The sequence below is a fragment of the Empidonax traillii genome, unplaced genomic scaffold, assembly GCF_003031625.1.
Source record: "Empidonax traillii isolate 1590-97213 ecotype Southwest subspecies unplaced genomic scaffold, ASM303162v1 scaffold575:size619451, whole genome shotgun sequence".
Taxonomy (NCBI): Eukaryota; Metazoa; Chordata; class Aves; order Passeriformes; family Tyrannidae; genus Empidonax; species Empidonax traillii.
Window position 1 is genome coordinate 236,456 of NW_020955768.1, and position 21,250 is coordinate 257,705.

General features: G+C 49.6%; 1 protein-coding gene across 1 annotated transcript; it reads right to left on the minus strand.

Annotated features, from left to right (window-relative positions):
• Positions 1-5,834: 5,834 nt before the first annotated feature.
• On the minus strand, positions 5,835-9,316 carry FITM2 (fat storage inducing transmembrane protein 2). Its single transcript, XM_027898052.1, has 2 exons — positions 9,142-9,316; positions 5,835-7,201 (listed from the first exon to the last, which is right to left on the minus strand). The coding sequence occupies exons 1-2, from the start codon at positions 9,312-9,314 to the stop codon at positions 6,559-6,561; spliced, it is 816 nt and encodes a 271-aa protein (XP_027753853.1). The 5' UTR covers positions 9,315-9,316; the 3' UTR covers positions 5,835-6,558.
• Between the last annotated feature and the right edge of the window lie 11,934 nt (positions 9,317-21,250).

Consider the following 21,250-nt stretch of genomic DNA (forward strand, 5'->3'; position numbering starts at 1 on the left):
TAAATAACCAAAGAACCAGTAAATCATGTGCAGACCTAGGAGCCAGTTACGGTAAGCCCCTACCTGCACTTCCTTGTGGCATAGCAGAGGATAAAAGGGCAATTTCACAGCTGTTCACACCATCAGCAAAGTTGTTCCTGCTACATAAGTCTTTAGAAGAAAAAGCTCCTTCTGCCATGGTGGGACAGAATAAAGTTCCCAGTCCTCCCCATCCCATCCCATCCCATCCCATCCCATCCCATCCCATCCCATCCCATCCCATCCCATCCAGCCTGCAGAGAAAAGCTCAAACCCACAGGTATGAATGAGACTGAAAACATCTGTGAATGTGGAGAACAGGAACAGATTTGTACCCCTGCAGGAATTCCCCAAGCAGGGCCTCGGTGGACAAATTGAAGAGGTTTCACACCAAGCCATTCTAATTCTGAAAATAAAGCAATAAACAGCAGCGAAACCACACGGGAATTTGAATCTCAGATAAAGCACATTCATGACAGACACATTTCCTGGTTTTCCCCTCAGGCTGATCCCCAGATGTGCCCAGATGACATGTTCACTATCACTGCCTTTCCTTCTCCTTTTAACACACTTTCCTCTGAAGGATTAAACAGAGAGAAACCAGCCTGCACCGAGCAGCTCCCAGTGAGGGCAGGAATGCCAGAACTGCCATAAATAACGTGGGTGCAGAACTGCTCTGTCAGAACACAGGTGTCCATCCCTGCAGCAGCTGTGGGTGCTGTGCTGCTGGCCAGGCTCTACCTGCAGAGAGCAGATTGTTGCTGTTTCCACGTCACTTCGGTGCTGAAGAGCATCGGTGAGCCGAGTGTCAACCTCCACCCACTCCTTGGGAGCTCACAGCAGGTTTTCTTCTTCCTTTTCTTTTTCCTTTGGCCCCCTCTGCACAGTGACCTAGTTTCAGCCCCGTTTTTCTTTACCCCTCTGGTCTGTGCTACCCCTTTCCTGTCTCCTGCAGCCCCTGGTGTCACTCTCCTGTCACAGTGACCACCTTCAGAGATGTTTCTGTTGTCAGGGGCCCATGGGCTGTCGAGTTCTGCATCAGTGGACACAGCACCTCCCATTTCCACCTTCTGAGGATGAATTGCTAAGAAATGAAGGAGATGGGATCTTGCTGAAAACCTCTTATCAAACAGCACAGATCAATGGCTTAGAAAAGATTTCTTTAAAAATAACACCATCCACCCCCCTACTTTCGTTGCCTCCTGCCTCAGCCCTTTCCTACCAGCACCTCATCTCTCCAGCGACCTAAATCCTTTTTAGCTCCAGGAGAGTTATCCAAATAAAGCTACTTTGCAATCAGAACAGAGTGTAACCAGGTTTGAGGGTGCTGTGTAATGCTGCAGGCAGTTCTTGACACAGAACCAAGTATCCTGCATAGTTAAGTGCTGTTTTGCACATGCTCTTTACATCCCAAGGTCGTGTCACTCCACCACCACCCTCCTGAATACTCTATTTTTGCTTGCTGAAAGCAATTTCTTTCCATTCCTTGCCCTTGGAGCCAACCGCTACACAAGAGCAATAGAGAGGATGCCTGGCCACAAAAGAAAAAACAAACAAAAAAGTCTGAAAACAAACAAACAGAGATCCCCAGGAAACAAAATAAACAAAACAAAAACAAAAACACACAAAAAAACCACCAACAAAACCAAAAACACCAAACCAAACCAAACCAAACAAAAAAAAACTGGTATAATTTTTTTCTCTAAACTTCCAAATCAAGGCAATCAACAGGAAAAAAAAACATAAACCCCTCAAACCTGTATCACCCCCATTCTTCTAAAAAGCAATTCATGCCTCGTGCAACCTCCCAGCACAGTCCCCACGGGCTGGGGAAGGCTCTGCAGGCAGCACAGGATCAGGGAAGGCACTTCAGAAGAGCTGACATTTACCTTGAGGATGCGCCTCGTTATTGCTCTGGCACCGGCCCTGCTTCCCACGGATTAAACGCGGAACACGCGGCCCAAAGCTGCAAAAAAATCAACCCAGACTGGACAGGGGGAAAAGGCTTTGGAGAAATAATCCTCATTTGTATTTCTTCTTGTTCCACGCTTTCCTGTCTTCAGCCTTCACCACTGGGGAGATCCTCAGCACAGCTGTAGATCTTCTGCCCTTGGACACCCTGTCTGGAAAAGGGTGGGGTTTTTGAGTGATGCTTTCCCGTGATATCCAACCCTCCTGAAAGGCTGGCAAAGCTCTTCACCTACTTCTTCATTTCTGTGCCATGTTCTAGTCCCAAATCTTTACAGAGAACTTATTCAGCCTGTTCTGAATGCCCGTGGCCTTGCCTGTGTTTTGTGACGGGGCAGGAGGCAGCTTAAATATAAATAATCTTTCAGACTAAATGTCACAATTACATAATTGGCTGATATTTCATGGACTGCACTCAGCCCTGAGAGTCACTTGCATTTGTGCTTTTCCAGTTTGTAACCTTTATGCTCTCATTCCACACTTCATTTAAGCACTAAGGTACTCTTTCCCATATTCAAGTTAATAACTTACTCCTAAACACTTGGTGAAACCACCCTTTACTGGAGAGCAGTGACTATGGTAACTCTACCAGTGTACAAGCTCTACTGTCACATTACCCTCTTTCCCTCCCCAAGCTCAAGCACACGAGGTGTAGTTGTGCTTCAATAAATGAAGCACGCACTATTTTCCAGGTAAACACCGTCCCAGCGACAGACCAGCTCTGTTTAACAGCAGCTGCACATCAGTTCAGAGTCACAACAGCCTTTCTTCGCTTCTATTAATTGCTTTCATCTTGAGCTTTGTCAAAACACTTAAAAGAAGGGAAAGGCAAAACACCAAGAGAGAGTACACATCAAGCAGAGGGGAAGAGCATTTATTGCTAATCTGTGCTCCAGGAGGAGAGATGAAGCTCTGAAAGGAAATAATCCCAGGAAACAGGATCCTGAGCAAATGGAGATAAACACAGGCTGATCAAAGAGCTGGAAAAGGCCGAGTGCAGAGGAGCTGCAGGGATTTACTTTAGGCTACAGTGGAAAAATCAGATACTGTTTCACTGAGGGAAGTGACCACAGACTTGTGCTCACAGCTAGAGACTGATTTTCCGCATGTTTAATCTACCCCAGCAGCCCTTACAGGTTTTCCCATTAAAGTGCACCTCAGGGCATGACTGGGTGTTTCTCACTCTCACCAACTGCCACACACCAGGACAGAAAACAGGATTCTTTTCCTTTTGCAGCCACCCACAACCCAAGTCTCAGCACACACAAATAAACTGGCAAACCAGGAACACCATTTAGCACCAGCAGGGAGTTCATGGACCGAGCTTGCTCTGAACAAAGACTTTGGGGAAGAATCAAACCCTGGGCTCAGGTGTGTTTGAAGCCTGAACTGCTCACGTGGCTCTTGCGAAAGACCTCGACTTTCCTGTTTGCTGGTCTTGCCTCCAGTGATGCAAACACTTGAAAGAGTCCCAGGTAAGTGAAGAGTGAAATGAATCCTAAGCCAGTTACCCAGCCCACTGTGCTCCAACCAAGACTCCTCTCCTTGCTGTTCCCAGCAGAGTAAAATGTTTGAGGCACCAAGACTTGCCTTGCCCACCTCAGCCAGGCCAGCTGCTGCTTCTGCGAAAGAATTGTGAAACAGAGCCCAAAAACGGGCCAAACACAGGCAGGGAAAAATTAGCAGACAGATGTTGAAATAAATAATATGCTACTAAGGTCTTGGGAGACAAAAACTCCCTAAGCAATTCTACAGACACACAAATACAGCTCTGTGGGAATAAGAGGGATACTTTAATGCAGAAAAGCCAAAAAAAAAAAAAAACCAGAACGTGAAACAAATCAGTGATACCTGCTGACAGCTGATTTGTGTCCTCTGGCACAGGACACCAAACCCAGCTGCTCCCAGCACTGTTTCTCTCTGTTGTAGAGGCTGCATTTTAATTTTAATGATAAAAGTGCATTTGGGAGAGGAAAGGAACTCAGACAAATGGGATGGGAAATACGAGAGCAAGAAATTTGCAACCTTTAGGAAGCAGATTCCTACCCTGTCAAAAAGCACAAAGAAAGGTCTGGAGCTCAGGGGAACTCTCTAAGCCAAGAGCTGGCACATGGTCTCTGGGTACTGACAGAAACACCAAGATTTCCAAACTCCTAAGCGTTGTCACAGCCCACGGGAATGTTCCCATGGATTTCATTGGATTAGGCTTTCCCTTTGCTCTACGAAATGAGCTGCTTGGTGTAACAGGCCCACATTGGGAAACTTGCTTTAGTCAGCCTTGGCTTTGTTCTGCTTCTTTTTATGCCCTGCACTCCTGAGAACCTCTGTTAACCCTTTCAAATAGTGCAGAATCATCGTTGTCAGTCTGATCCCACACCTCAGTAACCACACACAGGCAGGCTGGAGCATCCAGGGAAATGAAGAGCAACAGCAGCATCTTTACAGGTATCAGAAACAGATTCTCAAAGACACGAACACCGATAAAGTTTTCACATGTTTTTCTTTCATTGTTTAAATAAAAGTTTCGAGAATAACCGTATCCCACATTATTTCCATTAAAAAAAAAAAAATAATCTGTATGACACTGGTTAAAGTGGACAGAAAACATCCACAGTGATTGCACAAAACATTTGTGAAAATGAACATCATTTCAGCGAGTCAGTTGGTTTAAGCAAACAGCATTTCCTGTTCCAAGGGCTTGTCTGTACAGCAAAGTTACATAAAGATAACCTAAAATAGAAACTTAATGAAATTAATCAGAAAACCTTCTGGGTATATAATCCTTTTTCATGGTGAGAGTGGCTTGTGGTCTATCTTAACTCTATTGGGAGCAGGCTCACATTACATCAAAAGAATGTCTGCAAATAAATTTGCATTGTTCAAACAAATTTAGGTAAACCCAATATGAGTTAATCAGTGCAATTTTCAAAGAGGCAGCTTAAAAGGCAATTTAATACAAAAACCAAGAGGAACTTGACAGAAAATACACAACCCCCTGGACAGCTTCTTTCCAAGAGGTGATTTGTTCTTTCTAAGGACACACAGCTCCACTGAACTCAGAGGAAACTGCAGTGAATCCAGCTCTCCTCAGAGGCAGAACACAGCGTGGAACCAACGCTGCTGCATTAACTGCGAATGCTTCCACTCCCCTGCTGGAAGAGAGACGTGGAGATGGCAAAACGTGCCAGGATTAACCTGCGGTGCCTCACGCCCTGCACTCAGCAATCAGCCACCCTGGAGCCACCCCAAGCCCGCTGTGGGGTCAGTGCAGGTGCCAGGCCTTGCCCACAGACCCCCCTGGCCGTCTTGCTCATCACTGTCAAGCACATTTTGTGCAACCGCGTCACGAATAAGCCTTTATCAAATAATCAAAAGCTTTCCAAGATAAAAACTATGCTAAACATCTAATTGATATGATGAATAGACCCATCTCACCCCTATTCATTATCTGGTAGTAGTGTTTTATTTTAGTGTTTTCAGTAGTGGGTTTCCAGCCACATCAAAAGTGGCCGCAGCTTTATGTGCAATCAAAATTAAGTAGCTTATTGATATTGCTGGATAAGAAAGAATAAATATTGCTTCAAGCACACTCTGCTTTGCAGCTCCCAGGATAAGCAATGCATTTCACTCATTAACCAAGCAGGCTATTTGGGAAACAGCAGGCTAAGCTAGCTTGTTCAGAACACCAGAATTTCATTGTTCTTCTAGAAGAAAGAACAGAAAACCAAAGAAATTGTTGTTGCAAAGTGTGCAACTCACTAGATTTTTTAAAAATTAAAACCCCAATCCTCATAACTAGACTTTTTAGCAAAACTTTAGGAAGGAGTTTGTTTGTTTTTTTTTTTTTTCTCTCAAGAATAAAATCACAAAATATTGTCTCTACTTCACCTAAGGAGAAAGTTAAGGCTTATTTTCTCAGGAGTTCCCTTTTCAGAGGCAGGCATGAATTTAGTCTGCTTCAGACATTACATCTCAGATTTACTCTCTGCTGCAGGAGGTGCAGACAGCTATGAGGCATTTGTGGCAAGTTAGTGTTTTTAACACTTGAAAACAGAAGATGTTCCAGTTTCACAACAGGACTGCTTTAACACTTGATAGTTTTGCAATGCTTAGCAGCACTGTCGTTATTAGAGCTTTCCCATAAGGCAATATAAATAGGAACACTACAAAAAAATTATGAGGTTTGGATCATCCACAATATTTTGACGTGAATCAAAAAGAAAGAGGGAGAATTAATTGAGATCAGTCAAGCTCCTAAAGAGCAGAGGCCTCTGTTGGCCCTGGGTCTGCTCCTTCATTTATTAGTGAGAGAATCAGATTCAACTTCTGATTTCTTTGCTGACAGTGCCAGTCATCAGCTCCTAATCAAAAGCAGACCTCTTCCAGTACCACTTTTTTTTCTCCCAAGGAAGAAGCTCATTACCACCTGCCAGTCACTGGCTAGTACAGATTTGGTTTCCTCCAACCCATCACCTTCCTCCTTACAGTGGAAATACAGTAACCGTTCCTACATTCAACTACTCCAGTACTGAAAGCAAAATCCAAAGTATTTTAAAAAAATAAAACCCTACTTTATCTGCTGTAGCTGTACTTCTTTGAACTCAAAGGTATATTTGGAAGAGGTAGTCCAGGAGAAAAGGGTTTCAAGTACCAAAACCTGTACGTCCCGTACCAGCCTGACAGACCTATCAGCACACCCAGGAGCTTCTGACTGAAGTCGTGGAAATACAGGGCAGTACAGAGGAACATGAACACCCAGATGACGGTGAGGAAACACAGGGAGACGAACAGCACGTTGACCACCACGCGCAGCTTGGAGTTGTGGTCCATGGACAGGCCCTCCAGCACGGCCACCTCCTCCAGGATCATGAGGGCGCAGTAGGAGAGCAGGAAGCAGTGCCCCGAGATGTCGAAGCCGTTCCAGACGCCGCTGTCCTGGTGGCACTCGCGCTTGGTGGCGTAGAGCCGGGGGGTGTCCCCGGGCCTGGCGGGCAGGGAGCACTCCCCGGTGAGGTTCTCGATGTACACGAAGAGCTGGGTGCAGACGAACCAGACGGCCGTGCCCACGGCCAGCCCGCTCAGCCGCCGCAGCGCCAGCAGCGCGCTCCGCGCCCGCCCGTACAGCAGCTTGGTCCGGGCCAGCTGGTACGTGGTGAGGGCGATGAAGGGCAGCAGCAGCCACAGGGTCCAAGCCCAGGCCACCTTCACGAAGTATCTGCCGGAGAAAAAAAAGCCAAAGTGAAACAAGCACGTGTGAAACGAGCGCGAGCGGAGCTTCGCAGCAGCCACGGTGGGAGCTGGTGCTTCGAGTTTTCGAGAACCATCAGCGTTCAGATTCTGAAACAGCGTTCAGAACCATCTGAGCTAGACACTCGTGCCCTCCCCTCAAAGTACAGCCTAGCTAAAAGCTTAACCCTCTCCCCAGGACTTCCCCGAGGCCCAACACCTGAACACTTCCTCGGCCAGGTCCTCCTTCCCCAGGCAGCGTTCCCCCGGCCCCGGAGCCCTCGTTCGGTGCAGCAGACTTGGCGGTTCAGTTTTGCAATCACTTTGACCCCACAAACCTGCTCAACTCTGCCCTACTCAAACTGCAGCTCCAAAGGATGTATTTTTAGCTTGCCACCCTGACCACAGTGACCCTTCCTCCGTCTCAATTCTCTTTGCTTCCAAAGCCCTTCAGAACCTCAGCCTCTTAACACTGAGACAGCCAGAAGGGCTGGCTCTTTTCCCCTAATCAGCCCATGAAGCTTTTCCTCCCCTCATGTCCTTATAAATAAATGAAGCAGCACAATGTTCCTTTGCTGTCCTCTCAGCTGATGAGAGCCTTCCCTTGGCTTACACAAATCCTTCCATCTCTTAAATTCACCCTCTGCCTTGAAAATTTTTGCTGTGATGCCTGTAAAATCTTGAAAAGCAACAAATGATGTACCATGGAACAGTAATTGAAAATAAAATCCCCATTTTATTTAAAAGCTAAAAAGGCTTTACTTTCAACTTTATTGCTGACAAACCAGCAGGGCAAGTAATTTGTAGAGATAAAAACTTCCTTCAGGAACTGTCAGTGCCAATCACCTCCCTCTGTTTAAGAGGGAGAACTGAACCATAGCATGCCTTTACTGCAAGATCAATTTCTCTAAGTGTTCCTGTCAATGCTCTTTCAATCACACTAAAAGCAGCTCCTCTCCTACATGTCACCAAATGACAAATCTGAATCAATAAAGTACAAAACTCCCCAAGTCACAGGCGAGAAGAGCAATTTTAGCTTCACTCTCTGACCTGTAGAAGGTACGGCGCACGTGCTCTGGCCCAGCTCATCACTTCCTCCTGCCCTTCCAAAATGTTCAAACGTGTTTTTGCAGAATGACTAAGCCAGTTAAGCCACTGCCCAAGTGCTAAAAGAGGATGGCAGTCACTCCGCTTCTAGGAAAGATGCTAAAGGGGGTGCTCGGGCACTGAGCAGGCACGGTCCCAGGGCTGCCAGAGCTCCAGGAGTGTTTGGACATCGCTCTCAGGCACACGGTGGGATTGCTGGAGTGCCCTGTGCAGGGCCAGGAATGGGACTCGGTGATCCTTGGTGGGTCCCTTCCAACTCAGCACATTCTACGATCCTATTATTTTAAAAGACTTGTTTTCCGCAGCTCAGAAAACCATTTTCTCTACAGATCAGTTCAGTAACAACCAGTTCACTCAAAAAAAAAAAAAAAAAAAAATCCTTCTCCCCCCCCCACTCTTTCCAATAAAAACCGAGCGGAAACCCCCGAGGTGCTGAAACCTCCCAGTCAAGATCTCACGGGGAACACCCACCCGAACCACGAGAAAACACTCGTTTAAAGCCCAGAGACCCTCACCCGAAGCACAGAGACATCCACTCCAAGCACAGAGACATCCACTCGAAGCACTGAAAGGCCCGTTTAAAAGCCCAGGCACATCCATTCGAAGCACAGAGGCATCCATTTAAAAGGCAGAGACACACGTTTAAAGGACAGGGACACACGTTTAAAGGACAGACACATGTTTAAAGCACAGAAATACACATCTAAAGCACTATTCCCCCCTCACAGCCCCGACCCAGCGCGGGCCGGGCCCAGCCCCCGGGTCCCTCCCGGACCCCTCCCCAGGCCCCCCCCGAGGCTCCCCCCGCCCGCTCCTCCTCACACGTTGAGCGGGTTGCGCTTGTTCCTCAGCGGCGTGTCGGGCACCAGGTCGCCGTCCTTGAGCGCGGAGCCGAGCAGGGCGATGGCGAGGAGGGCGGCGGGCAGGCGGCGGCGCACCCGGCCCCCGGCCAGCGCGGCCCGCAGCCACCGCCCGCAGCGCTCCAGCCGCTCCATGGCGGGTCCGCCCGGGCCGCGGCTCCGCCGGTACCGCCTCCCCCCCGGAACAACCCCCGGAACACCCCCCCGGTACCGCCCCGGTACCGCCTCCCCCGGAACACCCCCCGGAACACCCCCCGGTACGGCCCTCCCGGTACCGCCCCCGCTGCCGCCCCGCGGGCGCCCCCGCCCGGCCCCCGCCGGCAGCGCCCGGCGCGGTTGTCCCCGCGGAGCAGAGCACGAAGAGATGCTCCAAAGAATATCTATCTATCTATCTAAATATATAATTATATTATATTTATATCATGTATATAATTTAGATATTATACAGATGACTTATATATTTATATATTATATTTATATATTTATTTGATCACTCTCGAGGGGAAAAGACAGCGCAGAAAGAGTCGCGTCTCGTCGATACCGCCTGGGGAGTCTTTCTGCTGCGCCTTCTGCAACCGGACTTGCCCGTCTCGCACTGGCCTTTTCAGCCATCAGCGCGCTTGTAGCGAGCGTGGGTAGAGCCCTTCGCAAATCTTCGTTCGCGAAGCCCAGCCACGGTGATGATTATGTATTTAGATATATGCAGAATTATATATGCAGGTCAGAGTAACTGAACTCCCGTTCAGGCGCCAAAGTCTAAGCATTTGTTCCTTCACAAAGCGGCAAAAGCTCGCCAAGGGCTCGTTCCTAACGGCACTGCAGCGTTTTCGTAGTGAATGTCTTAAAAACAACCAAAATACAAACTTTAACCGCTGATTTGAAGCGCGGATTCTGCTCCTGAGTGAAGTGGCATTAAACATCCAAGAAGTTTTGAACAGGACCCCAGAGTTTCAGTGTTAGCAACTCTCACTGAGGCTCTGAAGGCTAGAGCCACGTGACTGGTGTGCTGGACCGATGGAAAACACCCCTCAAATGTATCAGTACGAGATCACATTGAAGGGATGCCCTTTAAGGCCTCTCAATGTGTTTTACATTAATATCCCAGTGAGTTAAGACTAATACAAAGTCCCACATAGTAAGAGCCAGTGTTTCATTTAGGTAGATAGATAGATAGATAGATAGATAGATAGATAGATAGATAGATAGATAGATAGATAGATAGATAGATAGATAGATAGGAGGAATAGAAACTTTACTCACAGTATCCCGAAATGCCCAACAAAGGAAAACCATAATCTTAGAAAAGTCTTGGAGGATTTGATAAGGATGTACTCAAGCTAAGAGGATGTAAACTAAGCTCTGTGTACCCAAACAAGATAAAATAAAGAACAAATGTAACAGTTTTTGGTGGAACACAATGATGCTGTGCCTACCTCTAAGTGGGGTGCCAGCACCTCTGAAAAGGAGGTGATAACCATGATACTCAAGAGGAAATCTGAGATTTTTCTCATTCAGTAGAATTATTTTAATTTTTCCTGGGGCTTAAGAGAGAGGGAGAAAGTATTTCTGGAGCTGTTAAGGCTCCCACGCCTTTTCACTGTCCATATTTATGGCTGAAAGTGGTGTCCAAGCGCTGGCCGTCACTGTGGTATTTGAGACCCATTTCATCTACTGAACCTCTGCTGCTGTCATTTCAGCTTAGTTTTTAAAATATAAAAAAAAAAAGCACCAGCAAGCAGAGAAATGGCTCAGCGAACAAAGAGCCTTTATTCATCCCAATGGCCTTAGTAAGAAAAATGTGAGAGCGAGGGGGAAAAAAAGCAGGCCCCATCTGAGACGGGATGGGAAAGTATTTCTTGCCAGAGCGCATTTCAAAGCGGTTTCGCCATCACCGTCAGCGAATCTATGACAACATCTGGGCTGAGAGGGCAGATCAAAGCAGCCCCAGCAGATACGGGGAGTCTCAAACTCAGGGGGTTATTCAGGGTAAATGGCATTTGGCAATTTATTAGACGTTGTTTTTAATAAGGCAGCCCCGGCACTGCACCCCGAATGAGAGACGACAGGCAGCTGCGCTCACTCAGACGAGCGGGGATGAGAGGGGCTGGGAGCAGGTTTCACAGAGTCCCTCATTGTCTGCCTAAATCCCCTCTGCCTTTGAAACCTTGCCTCCCAGGTTTGGGCCTGTGATCCCCAGACTGTTTGCAGTGCCGGCGCTGGAGGTGGGAGCTGCTCAGCTGGCTGCTAATGAGGCGTGTTGTGGTGTCTGCCACACGCCGGGAGGATTTCGTAAGCTTGGCACCTGTTTCAGATGAATAGAGTTGATGGCACGGGCTGGAAATGTGTCTACCCCCAGCCCAGCTTGAAATGTCTGAGGATTATCTCTGTAAATCACCGATTCTCACAAGGGCAGTGGGCAGAGCTCAGCTGGGTCCAGGTGTTCTGCAGATTTAGGGTAAATCTCTACATTCGGGCTGTGTATTTGCTGCCATGAGCACTGGCCTGCGTCCACACACTCGGTGGGGATGACTTACCCCTCTACCAGCAGCCCATTGGGATCCACCTGCTTTCTTCCCAGCTTGTCCTGCTGCCTCACAGCAATTCCCACAGCCCTCTGGCACCTGCTCACCCATCCCTGCACGCCCTGCAGCCCCCAGCCCTTCCCTGGGGGAGCCAGGGCCTCACAGCAGCTGTGCTGCTCATTCCTGCCGAGCCTCCCCCCTGCTCTCTGTTTTCCTTGGTGGATTCTGCTCACATCTCCATGATTGATCGTGTTTGAGTTTGATCCTGGAGCATCCCGGGATGTTTGCATGAGAGGTGCTACATAAGCATAATTTGGACTGAATTTTCTTTGCCTAATGGGAGCTTAAGCCTGGAATTGAAGATAGTTTTGGCCCTTTGCTGAGATGCTCTTCATCAAACGCAGTGGTTTGAGCTCCGCAGCCTTCTCTATTCACTGTCGGCTTAGAAAAAAAAGATTAAAAGAATAATATTGTGCTTTGTTCCCTTGTGTCAGTGATGCCTTTGAAATGCAGCCCAGGGTGGAGGCGTAGCAGCCTTTCCCTCACAGTGGCCTGGATCTTTGCTGCCCCTCTCTGATGGGAAGGGATGCCCTTGTCATCGGTCCAGGCAGAACCAAGGTTGACCTGTGAGTGGATGATGTGCTATTTACAGTGGAGATGCTGAGTGGAGAGACAGAAGGAAGACATTAATGGGAAAGGTCTCTCCCTTGTGCTGAAACCCCAGGAATTTTAGAAAAAGGTGTGGAAATGAACCCCAGACAATTTGTACAGACGGAAGCATTGCTGGGCCCCGGCTGAAAACCTCTGCAGGGTTACACATTTCCCTTTCTGACTCTCCCAAGGTGAATAGGAAGGGTATGATCTGAGCTGAGGGGAATTTGCAGCTTGTTTGGTGGTTATATCCAAAGATCAAAATATTTTGGGATGTGGGGCAAAGCATAAGAAAGAGCCAATTCAGTTTTCAGTGGCTCGTGCTTTATTAATGCTGCAAATTAATACCTACTGCTAGAAAATATTTACATTTCTTGCTTGGCACAGCCAGGTCGCAGCAGAGCAGACTAATGATGGGGTTTAATTCACAGGAGAGAATGGTCTTCTGATGGACTCTGGGGAGCTGGGTTTCATTTGTGACTGACAAACTCCTTCTCCAGCCACAGGCAAGCCCCTGAATCTCTGTATCCCCACACCCTGAAAAGAATACGGGAGAGGTTCTGTTCTCCTCCTTCCTCAGTTTCTGTCAGAGAAAATGAGAGGGCTGCAAAAATGGGCTGAAGAGCTTCAAAATAAGCAGAGTTCACAAAGATGTGAAATAGCTACTCTGCCTATAATACAAATTAAGGAGCCCCTTAGCAGATGAAGTGGGGATGAGATTACACGTGGAAAAAATACATATTTCATGTGATTAAGTGTATATGTGCTTGGGCATAAAATGGCCTTAATTAGTCATGTTTATCTCGAAGTGCCTGACTTCCTTGAGCAGCTGTGGTGGCTGCACTTGCAGCTCCTCGCTGAAATATTCGCTTTTTTCACGCAGTGTATAATTCACACCTTCCATGTTTGCCAGAAAAACTCCTCACCCCCCACACCTGGGCTTTTGAATTAATTTGATTCCCGATGTCTTTGAGGGGTAGGTTCTGAGCAGGTTTTCCCCTGCAGGCTGAGCAGGCAGAGCTGTCCCAGCAGCAGTTACTGGGAGTTAACTCCTGCCCAGACCAACTAACCTTTCTGTTGCCCACGTACCAAAAGCACTATTGGTTGTTTATCCCCTTTCTGTAAGGATTGTCAGTCCTACATAAATGAACACCTAAAACTTGACAACAATTTCCACAAAATCCTTTGCTGGGTGGCCCTTGAGCCGCTGTACCAAAACACTGCCCTTTTTTTAGATGAAGAAACTGCCACTTATTGCAAGTGATCAAATATGGGACAGAAACGGTCTGTGCTTATTAATTCAGATTCAGAAATATGAACTTTGCAGACCTTAGTGGTGCATTTTTAGCTCATATATTTGCAGGGAAGACTCAGAGTCATGTACTCAGGTGTAAAATTTGGAAGTGACTTTGTGGTGATGAACTGCAGCCCCACAGTTCACAGTCCTGGTTTCTTGGCTGGGTGCCTGGTACAGCCAGACACAAAACATGAGCTGTGGCTCTTTCAGTCCAACATGTAATTACAAATATTTAAGTGTAAAACTAAAATATACACGCACATAACATTTATTCTGTGCTTTACTGGCTTGGATAATGTTAAAAGTGTTGGCTGGAAGTGGGATTTGGATCTGTCCTGACCATAATGACCACTCAACACCCCGGCTCACCTTGCCATGCTCTTTCACCACATCTCAACCTTCGGCAGAAGAAACAAGATGCCCCAGGCAGTGGAGTTTATGGGTGTCATCTGAAAGCCAAGACAGGCAGAAAGACAGTGAGGTGAGTGTGAAGTGTGCTGAGCAATACCTAGCTCAGCCATCCCCAGGGTTGGGGCAGGGAGGGAATGAATTTGCCTCAGGAAGAATGAATTTGCCTGGGCCCCAGTTTATCACACTTTTTCCCAGCCAGGACTCGTCCCTTTATCTTCTGCAGGAGTTTGGGAGCACCAGGAATAGCAAAACTGCTCCCAAACATCAGATTAAGCCTGAAGTGCTTGTTTGGCAGCTTCTTTACCTTCTCCAAGGCATCTCATGACATTTTGCTGCCAGGCACGAGGGGTTGGCAGGACCATTACTGGTTCATTATGGTCTGGCCCAGTCTCTCAGTGTGAGTGGACCAGACTGGCTGCTCTCACCTTTCAGCAAATCCCAGTCTGAGCATCTCCCAAAATGCAGAGATCCAGGCTACATCCTACCAAGTGCAAGGAAGGTCTGAGGGTGGTCAACAGCGCACAGAGACCACCCCCTGGCACCAACAACCCAAGGAGGAGGAGGAGGAGGAGGAGGAGGAGGAGGAGGTAGGTGAAGAAGGCTGTGCTCCTGCTGCCTAGACTCTATCTGTTCTGAGAATACACAACATTTTTTTCCTCCTTTAGCTCTAAGTCTGGTGAAAAATAAAATTAAAGCCAAGTCCTAGTGCTTTAACTAAAATCAGAGCATTTACCAACTTCACGTAAAGAAACAGGATTCTTTTCACAAGTGTTTATTTGCACAGTTCAAACAAGCTATTTTTTAAAAATATGACCCCACCACAGATGTGCAACTCAGCCCAATCTCTGTTGACATCACTCAGAGGTTAGGAAAAAAAATACACGGGAAGCATGCTCTGCTTCTTTGCTGGAAGAAGACCTTTCTTTGGGTTGATTATTTAATGTAGGCCCCAAACAATTGGCTAAGCAGGTCTTACCTTGGTGTGGGGAGATGAGCAGGGCCCTGTGAGCTGATGGAAAATACCAGGACTGCCCCAGGTGCCCAAGGAGGAGGATGGGGGATGCAGTTCCTCTCCCCGTAGAGCAGAGTTCTGCACGCTGCGGAGAGCTCGCTCCTCCCAAGACGTCAGAGCTGCTGGGGCTTTGAACTCCACTTCAAAGCTGGGGCTGGAGGGAGGTTTCTGTCAACCCAGAGAAACAGGTAAATATTTGTCAGAGTCAATTAACCCCCCTCATCACCTCAGCGGTCATCTGTGCGAGCCGGCTGGAGGGGTTTCAGCAGGCACAGAGGGGAGCCTTTGTTGATTTGCTGAGCCACTTTGGGAGTTGGGCAGACACAGCACACTGTGGCCAGGAGACCTGGAGGTTTTCCCCTCAGCACGGCCCATGAACTCCTGGAGACACCTCATCCTCTCCACCACTGCAGGAAGGTCTCCTTCTCGTCTGGGGAGAAAACCAGCCCCGCTCCCAGCACTGCTGCTGCAGCTTTATAACCCATCCATTTATAACCCATTTACTCATCCCAGTTACTCCAGATGGGCATCACAGAGCCCCAGAGCGCGCTGGATCTCCCTCCTGCTGTTGCAGGTTTAATGGGGAACACTGTGAGTCACCTGTGCCAGGAGACACACACCACCATATCCCACTTCCATGAATTCATCAAATCCTGGTTTCTGACATCCCCCCCAACCCACTCACGGGGGTTTCAGGTGTTGGTTTTGGAAAGAGGGCTTTGCTGGACCACTCCATGCATCTTGTCTGTACTGCAGCAGCCAGTGGAGGGGGAAATGTGGACACCCATCAGCCAGCCCCAGACTCCAAACCACCCACCAGCGCTCCCAGGCTTCCCCTTGCTTATCAGCACGGCATGAAAATGCAGCTTAAATAAGAAAAGGGAAGGGAAAAAGTAGAAACAGCTGAGCACCAGATGAGAAGGATGAGCCTCGGCTCATTCTTCAACCCCCTGCCCAAACCTGAGAAATCTCATGTCTAGGCAGAGAGCAATCTGGTGGCTTGGATCCAGCCATCTGGACGTGGGAAAACTTAAAAGTCCCACGAGAAAAGGGAGATTTCTTGGCAAGGGTTCACAATAAAGCTTTATGGGAGAGTGGAGGGGAAATTCAAAGTGTCCATCAAACTCCTCACATTCTGCAGGCAGAAGCCAAGAGGTCCCAAGATTTACAGGTAGAGCGAGAGATTTTAAAAGTGAGCTTTCAGCTCCAATGCCAGGACCTGGCAAATGTCTCAGGAATCCTGTGTAGTCCTGCCCTGCTCACCTGGAAGGGCAGGACCTGTCCCTAATGCTAGGCAGGTCAACAGCACCCCTCAGAGCCCTCTGGCAGGTGTGGTCAGTGGGGTAGTATGGACACAAAAACGTGTATGGAAAGTGGTTTGCTCAGTGCCACTTAGGAGATCAAAAGCTTCTGGATTTCACCCCCACCTCACCTGTTAGGTGCTTGCTCTGCTTCAGGACTGGTGGGAGAGCTGGACTGCTGCTGTTTATCAGCCTTGTAAAGAAATGTTAATACACCCAGAGCCTGTATGGGCACATCTTTCTTGCCCAAAGCTCCTCCATCTCCTCTGGATGCCCCTGAGAGCTCTTATGCTGAATCTGTCCTCCTGCCCCACCTTCCTGTGCTCACCAGAGCCTGCTTTTAAATCTGGCCAGGCTCTGAGTGGTCACCACCCTCTTGAGCCACATCCTCCTTTGAACATGCCCCAGGCAGACCCTGGGGAGAGGAAACACCTTCAGGAGACCCCATCCCAACATCCCAAGGCATGATAGACCACTGCAAACATCCCCCCTCTCCCTTCAGAGCCAGGGAGGAGAAGCAGCAACTCTTTCAGCCCCACCGTTATTTAATCTGAGCCAAACAAGCAAACACTGGCAGCGTTTTTCTGCAGCAAAAACATTTTACAGCTGGGGACAGTGAACTGTGCACTGGTGGGATGGTCAGAGGGTGTTTGCTGCAGGCCTGGGCACGTGAGCAGTGGGGCCACCCCGAGAAGAGGAGCAACGGGAACAAGACCTCCCTGTGCAGCCACGAGAAACCAGCGTGTGAACCGGTGCCAGGTGCTCAGTTTCTATCTTAATTTTGGTCTTGGAAAAAGAGGGAATGGAGTGAACACACAGGGGCTGCAGTCAAGCTGTGGCACATCCCCGGCCAAGCAAGAAAATTACACGGTGAGGCTGCCAGGGTGTCCTGACTTCACTCTGTTGGGTCTGGGCTTTCAGGGCTGTGATCTGCGAGCCCCCATCCAGCAGCTGATCCAGCCCTTTGCTGGAGCCACAGCAGTCCCAGCCACTCCACAGGTAGTGCCTGCTGTGCCAGATGATGAGGGGAGAAATGATCTCAGCTCATACCACACGATGCCTTTCGTGCAGACCAGTGGGATGAGGAGCTCCAACCAGAAGCTCTGGGTGGGGCCGATGGGTTTCCCACCTCTGGGGAGCAGCACAGTGACCCCCCACACACACACCACCATGTCTCCAGGGCTGCTGTTTGTGGCCTGTGTAGGCACCTGAATGGGCAAGCTGTGGGTCTGCACTGGGGCTGGGGTGATGAGGACCCAGCGTGTGACTGGTGAGGAGGTCACAGCTAAAGTTCAGCTCCAAGGTTTGGGTCCACCTCAGGTTCAGCTGACCCGTGGTGTGATGGGTCCCTCTTCCCACTGAGCTGTGACATTCTTCCCACCCTGGTGGAGTGCAGGGAGACCATCACACATCCAACAATTTGTTAGCAAACAGCAAATTACCAATTTTCCAAATTGTGCTGAGAGGACCTTCCATGTTATTTAAGTGAATTTCTAAACTTAGCCCAGTTAGTGTAAAAAATACCTTTGCGAGAAACTACCATCCACAGCACTTGACTTCAGAGACATTTATTTCTAGAGCTGGTGGAAAAATCTCTCACCTTTCAAAGGCTCCAGTTATATCCTGGTGCTGGCTGGAGCCAGTGGCCTTCAGAGCTCCCTCCCAGGCAGACTCTGGCTGATGGTGGGATCGCAGTGCCGTGGGAAATGGGGGGAGTGGTGAGGGGCTGACACCCACCTATTGACCAGGGAATTCATGTAGGATCATGTTAGCCTTGATGGACACCTCAGTTAACACCCCAAAACTAGTGGTCTTTACTTCATGACACTAAAGCATTAGTCTTCCAGTGTTTTCAGCCAGGGTTCTGCTGGTACTAAAGGCTCCCAGGACTTTTCCAGTACCTCTTTCTCAAGGCTCATCTTGGTTCCAGAAAGGTATTCAGCAATTACAAGAGTCTGGTCCTAATTAGCAAGAAGGATGACTCTGAATTCCTCAGACTTCAGGAGTGATCTCATTTGTGTTACAGCTCAACAACCTGTTTCATTCCCAGGAGATCACAAATCAATGTACAGGAGCTCAGCCCGGGTTTTCTCACATCAGAAGGTACAGAGATCAAATTTTGTGGCTGCTAAGCCAGAAGGAAGATCTCCTTTTCATGATGCATTAGGAGAAACCAAGCTCTGGATGTGTTAGACTTCTACAGTGCTCCAGAAACGCAAAAATCCATAAAAAGCCTCACTCTCCTTCCCTACCAGGGTGGGCACCAGCATAGCTGGAGCTCTTGGTGGTATTTTGAGGTGGGATTGGGGTGAATTAACAACTTTTAGTGAAAATGGAAAATAAGCCTTTCTGTCTGTTCACAGGAGGGAAATATTTTACTGCAGCAACGGAGTTTGTGTATTACCTGAGAAAAGTTTTGCTCAGACAGAATTTTGGTTTTGTTTTACTTTACCCCAAGTAAAGAAAAAAGTAAAGATTCCCTGCTGTGGAAATCCACGTCAACCTCCTCCAGGCATCAGGATGCTCAGACAGCACCGAAGACTCTGACCCTCAGCAAAGGGCAAAGCCCTGCTCAGTCCTGTGTGGGCTTATGACACTGTCTGCCACCTTGACACGAGATGGGTGATGCCCAAAGCCAGCAGATGGGACAAACAAACATGAGAGAGAAATCCTGCCAGCCCCATTATGGGCTTATTCTGGAGTGAGCTGCTGTGTCTGTCGGTCATAAAAGCATCAGTGGGCGTCTCTGCCAAGAGAGTGCTTGAACCCAGTGATTTATCTCTTTTGTTCCCCCCCTCCAGTGCTCATTAAAACGGGAATTTGCCGGTGCTGCTGCTGTATCCAGCTGAATGCGTGTGCTTCTTGGCTCCCAGCGAGGTCCTCGCTGCAGATACCGTGTGCTTTGGCAGCTGGGCCAGTCTGGGCTGCAGGATATTACGCCTGGCAGGGACACAAACCCCTTCCAGTTCCTGGAATTTGGATTGTCTCGCGGAGTGCTGATTAAGCAGTGCTTTCAACCTGCACCCAAGACGAAACCCTCGCCTTGCCCCTGCGCAGAGCCTCGGCTGCTGCGTGGCACTGGGAGCTGTGCTGGGTTCGCTCTCCCCGAGCCCCAGGGAGACAAAAAACTCCAAAAAAAAATCCCAGAGGAAAAGCTTTGCAGTTCCCAGGGCTGGATGAGCATTTGCTGCTCAAGGCTCTGTCTTTTGTGAAATAATAAATCCCTAGAAAGCCACCCTCTCCACGACACAGCCCCAAGAGCCCTGCCTGCCTCGGTGTGCACTTGGCAGTGGCTGCACCTCCCAGTCTGCCCAGTTCAGGCATTCACTGCTGCATGTCCTCATCTGCCTTTTTAATCTGCTGGGAATGAAACTGCCTTGACCAGCCTCACTAATGAGAGATTTGATAGCTGGGGTTGAGCAGAGGGAGGCAGCCCCAGTGTGTGCCACCCTGTGCAGCACCAAGGGCTGTCCTGCAGCCGGCCCCTGGAGCTGGCACTCCTGTCTGCATTCATGAACATGAAACAGGGCTGTCAGCAGCACTGGCAAACTGGGGAGGGCACTTTGCCCGGCACCTGCAGAGAGGTGCCTGGTCCTTTGGTGTGGCCTGGTGCTGAGAGGTGAAGCTGAGCTGGTCTGAGCTCTGTGGCTCCATCTCCACGGCTCCCGCCAGCTCAGGAGAGGGACTTCGGCCTTGGTGCTCCTCTTCATTCAACTGAAGAGCCAAATCCTGGCTCCAAACCCACCTGTGCCTGGTGAAGCCAGGCCAGGGAAGTGCAGGGTGAACACCTTGCTGACCTGAGGCACTGTGGCCCAGGGGGATGATGGCAGCAAGCCTTGCTGCAACTCACACGTGGCCACCCACGCTGGCTCTGAGCACAGTGGGAGGAAGATGTGATGGGCGTTGCAAGCAGCCCTTGCAGCCAAACAGGCATCTTTGTGACCTGCAACAACTCAGTTGCCCCCTGGCACTGTGACTGTGTGGGATGTTGTAGGGAAACACTTGACACCAGGGGATAGTCCATGGCTTTCAGACTGCTGGAGCCACTTCCCCTCCCTGGGGACAGACTCCCAGACACAGTGCAGGGAGCACAGCCCACTGAGGCTCTTTTCCCCTGAGATGGCCCTGGTTGGGCACTGCCAGCCCGGGTCAGTGGTGGGACCATGGGCAGAGCCCCCATGGGCTATGACATGTCCTTGGGGAATGAGCAGGTGGCAGCTCCCAAGCCAGAAAGTGGCTTCATCTCTAAACAGAGAAAGCTGCTGGCCCAGGCACACACGTGGTCACCAGGTCCCCTCCCAGCCATCCCCAGAAAGAGCCATCTCTGCCATCTGCTCAGCTCACACCCGAGCGGGGTGACCTCGGGGCTCCTGGTGACTGCCTTGCCGGGGCAAAACCCTCTCGCCGCCCTGGAGCCTCTTCCCTACCCACTGCTGCCAGCAAGATCCCAGCCTGGGGGAACGAACACGACCCTGGAAACCTCTGCCTTATCAGTGGACTGAACAAAACCCCAGCCAAGAGCGAGGAGCAGCCCCCGTGCCCGCGGAGCGGCGAGCCGGGCTCTGCTCGCTCCCCCCGGCGCCGTGCGGGGCTCCGTGTGCGCCGAGCCATCCACCAGCCTATAAATCTCCTGGCACGGCTCTTCCCAAACTTCAGGACGTTCCCCGGGGGAAGAGTTAAGATGCAGGCTGTGCGTCAGCGGCCGCAGCGCGCTGCCCGCCGGGGCTGAGCCGAACCTCCCGCATCTGCCCCGGCAGGTTGGGTCGTGCGGGTCAATCCCAGCGCTCCGCCGCTCCTGGCTCAGTCCTCACGGTACGTAGTCGGGGGAGCATCCTCCTCCCCGCTGCTCCGGGAAAGGCTGGCAGGGATGCTCGGAG

Bases quoted from the DNA above. Each gene is read 5' to 3' on its own strand.
- FITM2 (XM_027898052.1), bottom strand. From the start codon at position 9,314: ATGGAGCGGCTGGAGCGCTGCGGGCGGTGGCTGCGGGCCGCGCTGGCC. The intron at 7,202-9,141 runs GTGAGGAGGAGC...TTTCTCCGGCAG, and splicing joins AAGCGCAACCCGCTCAACGT to ATACTTCGTGAAGGTGGCCT.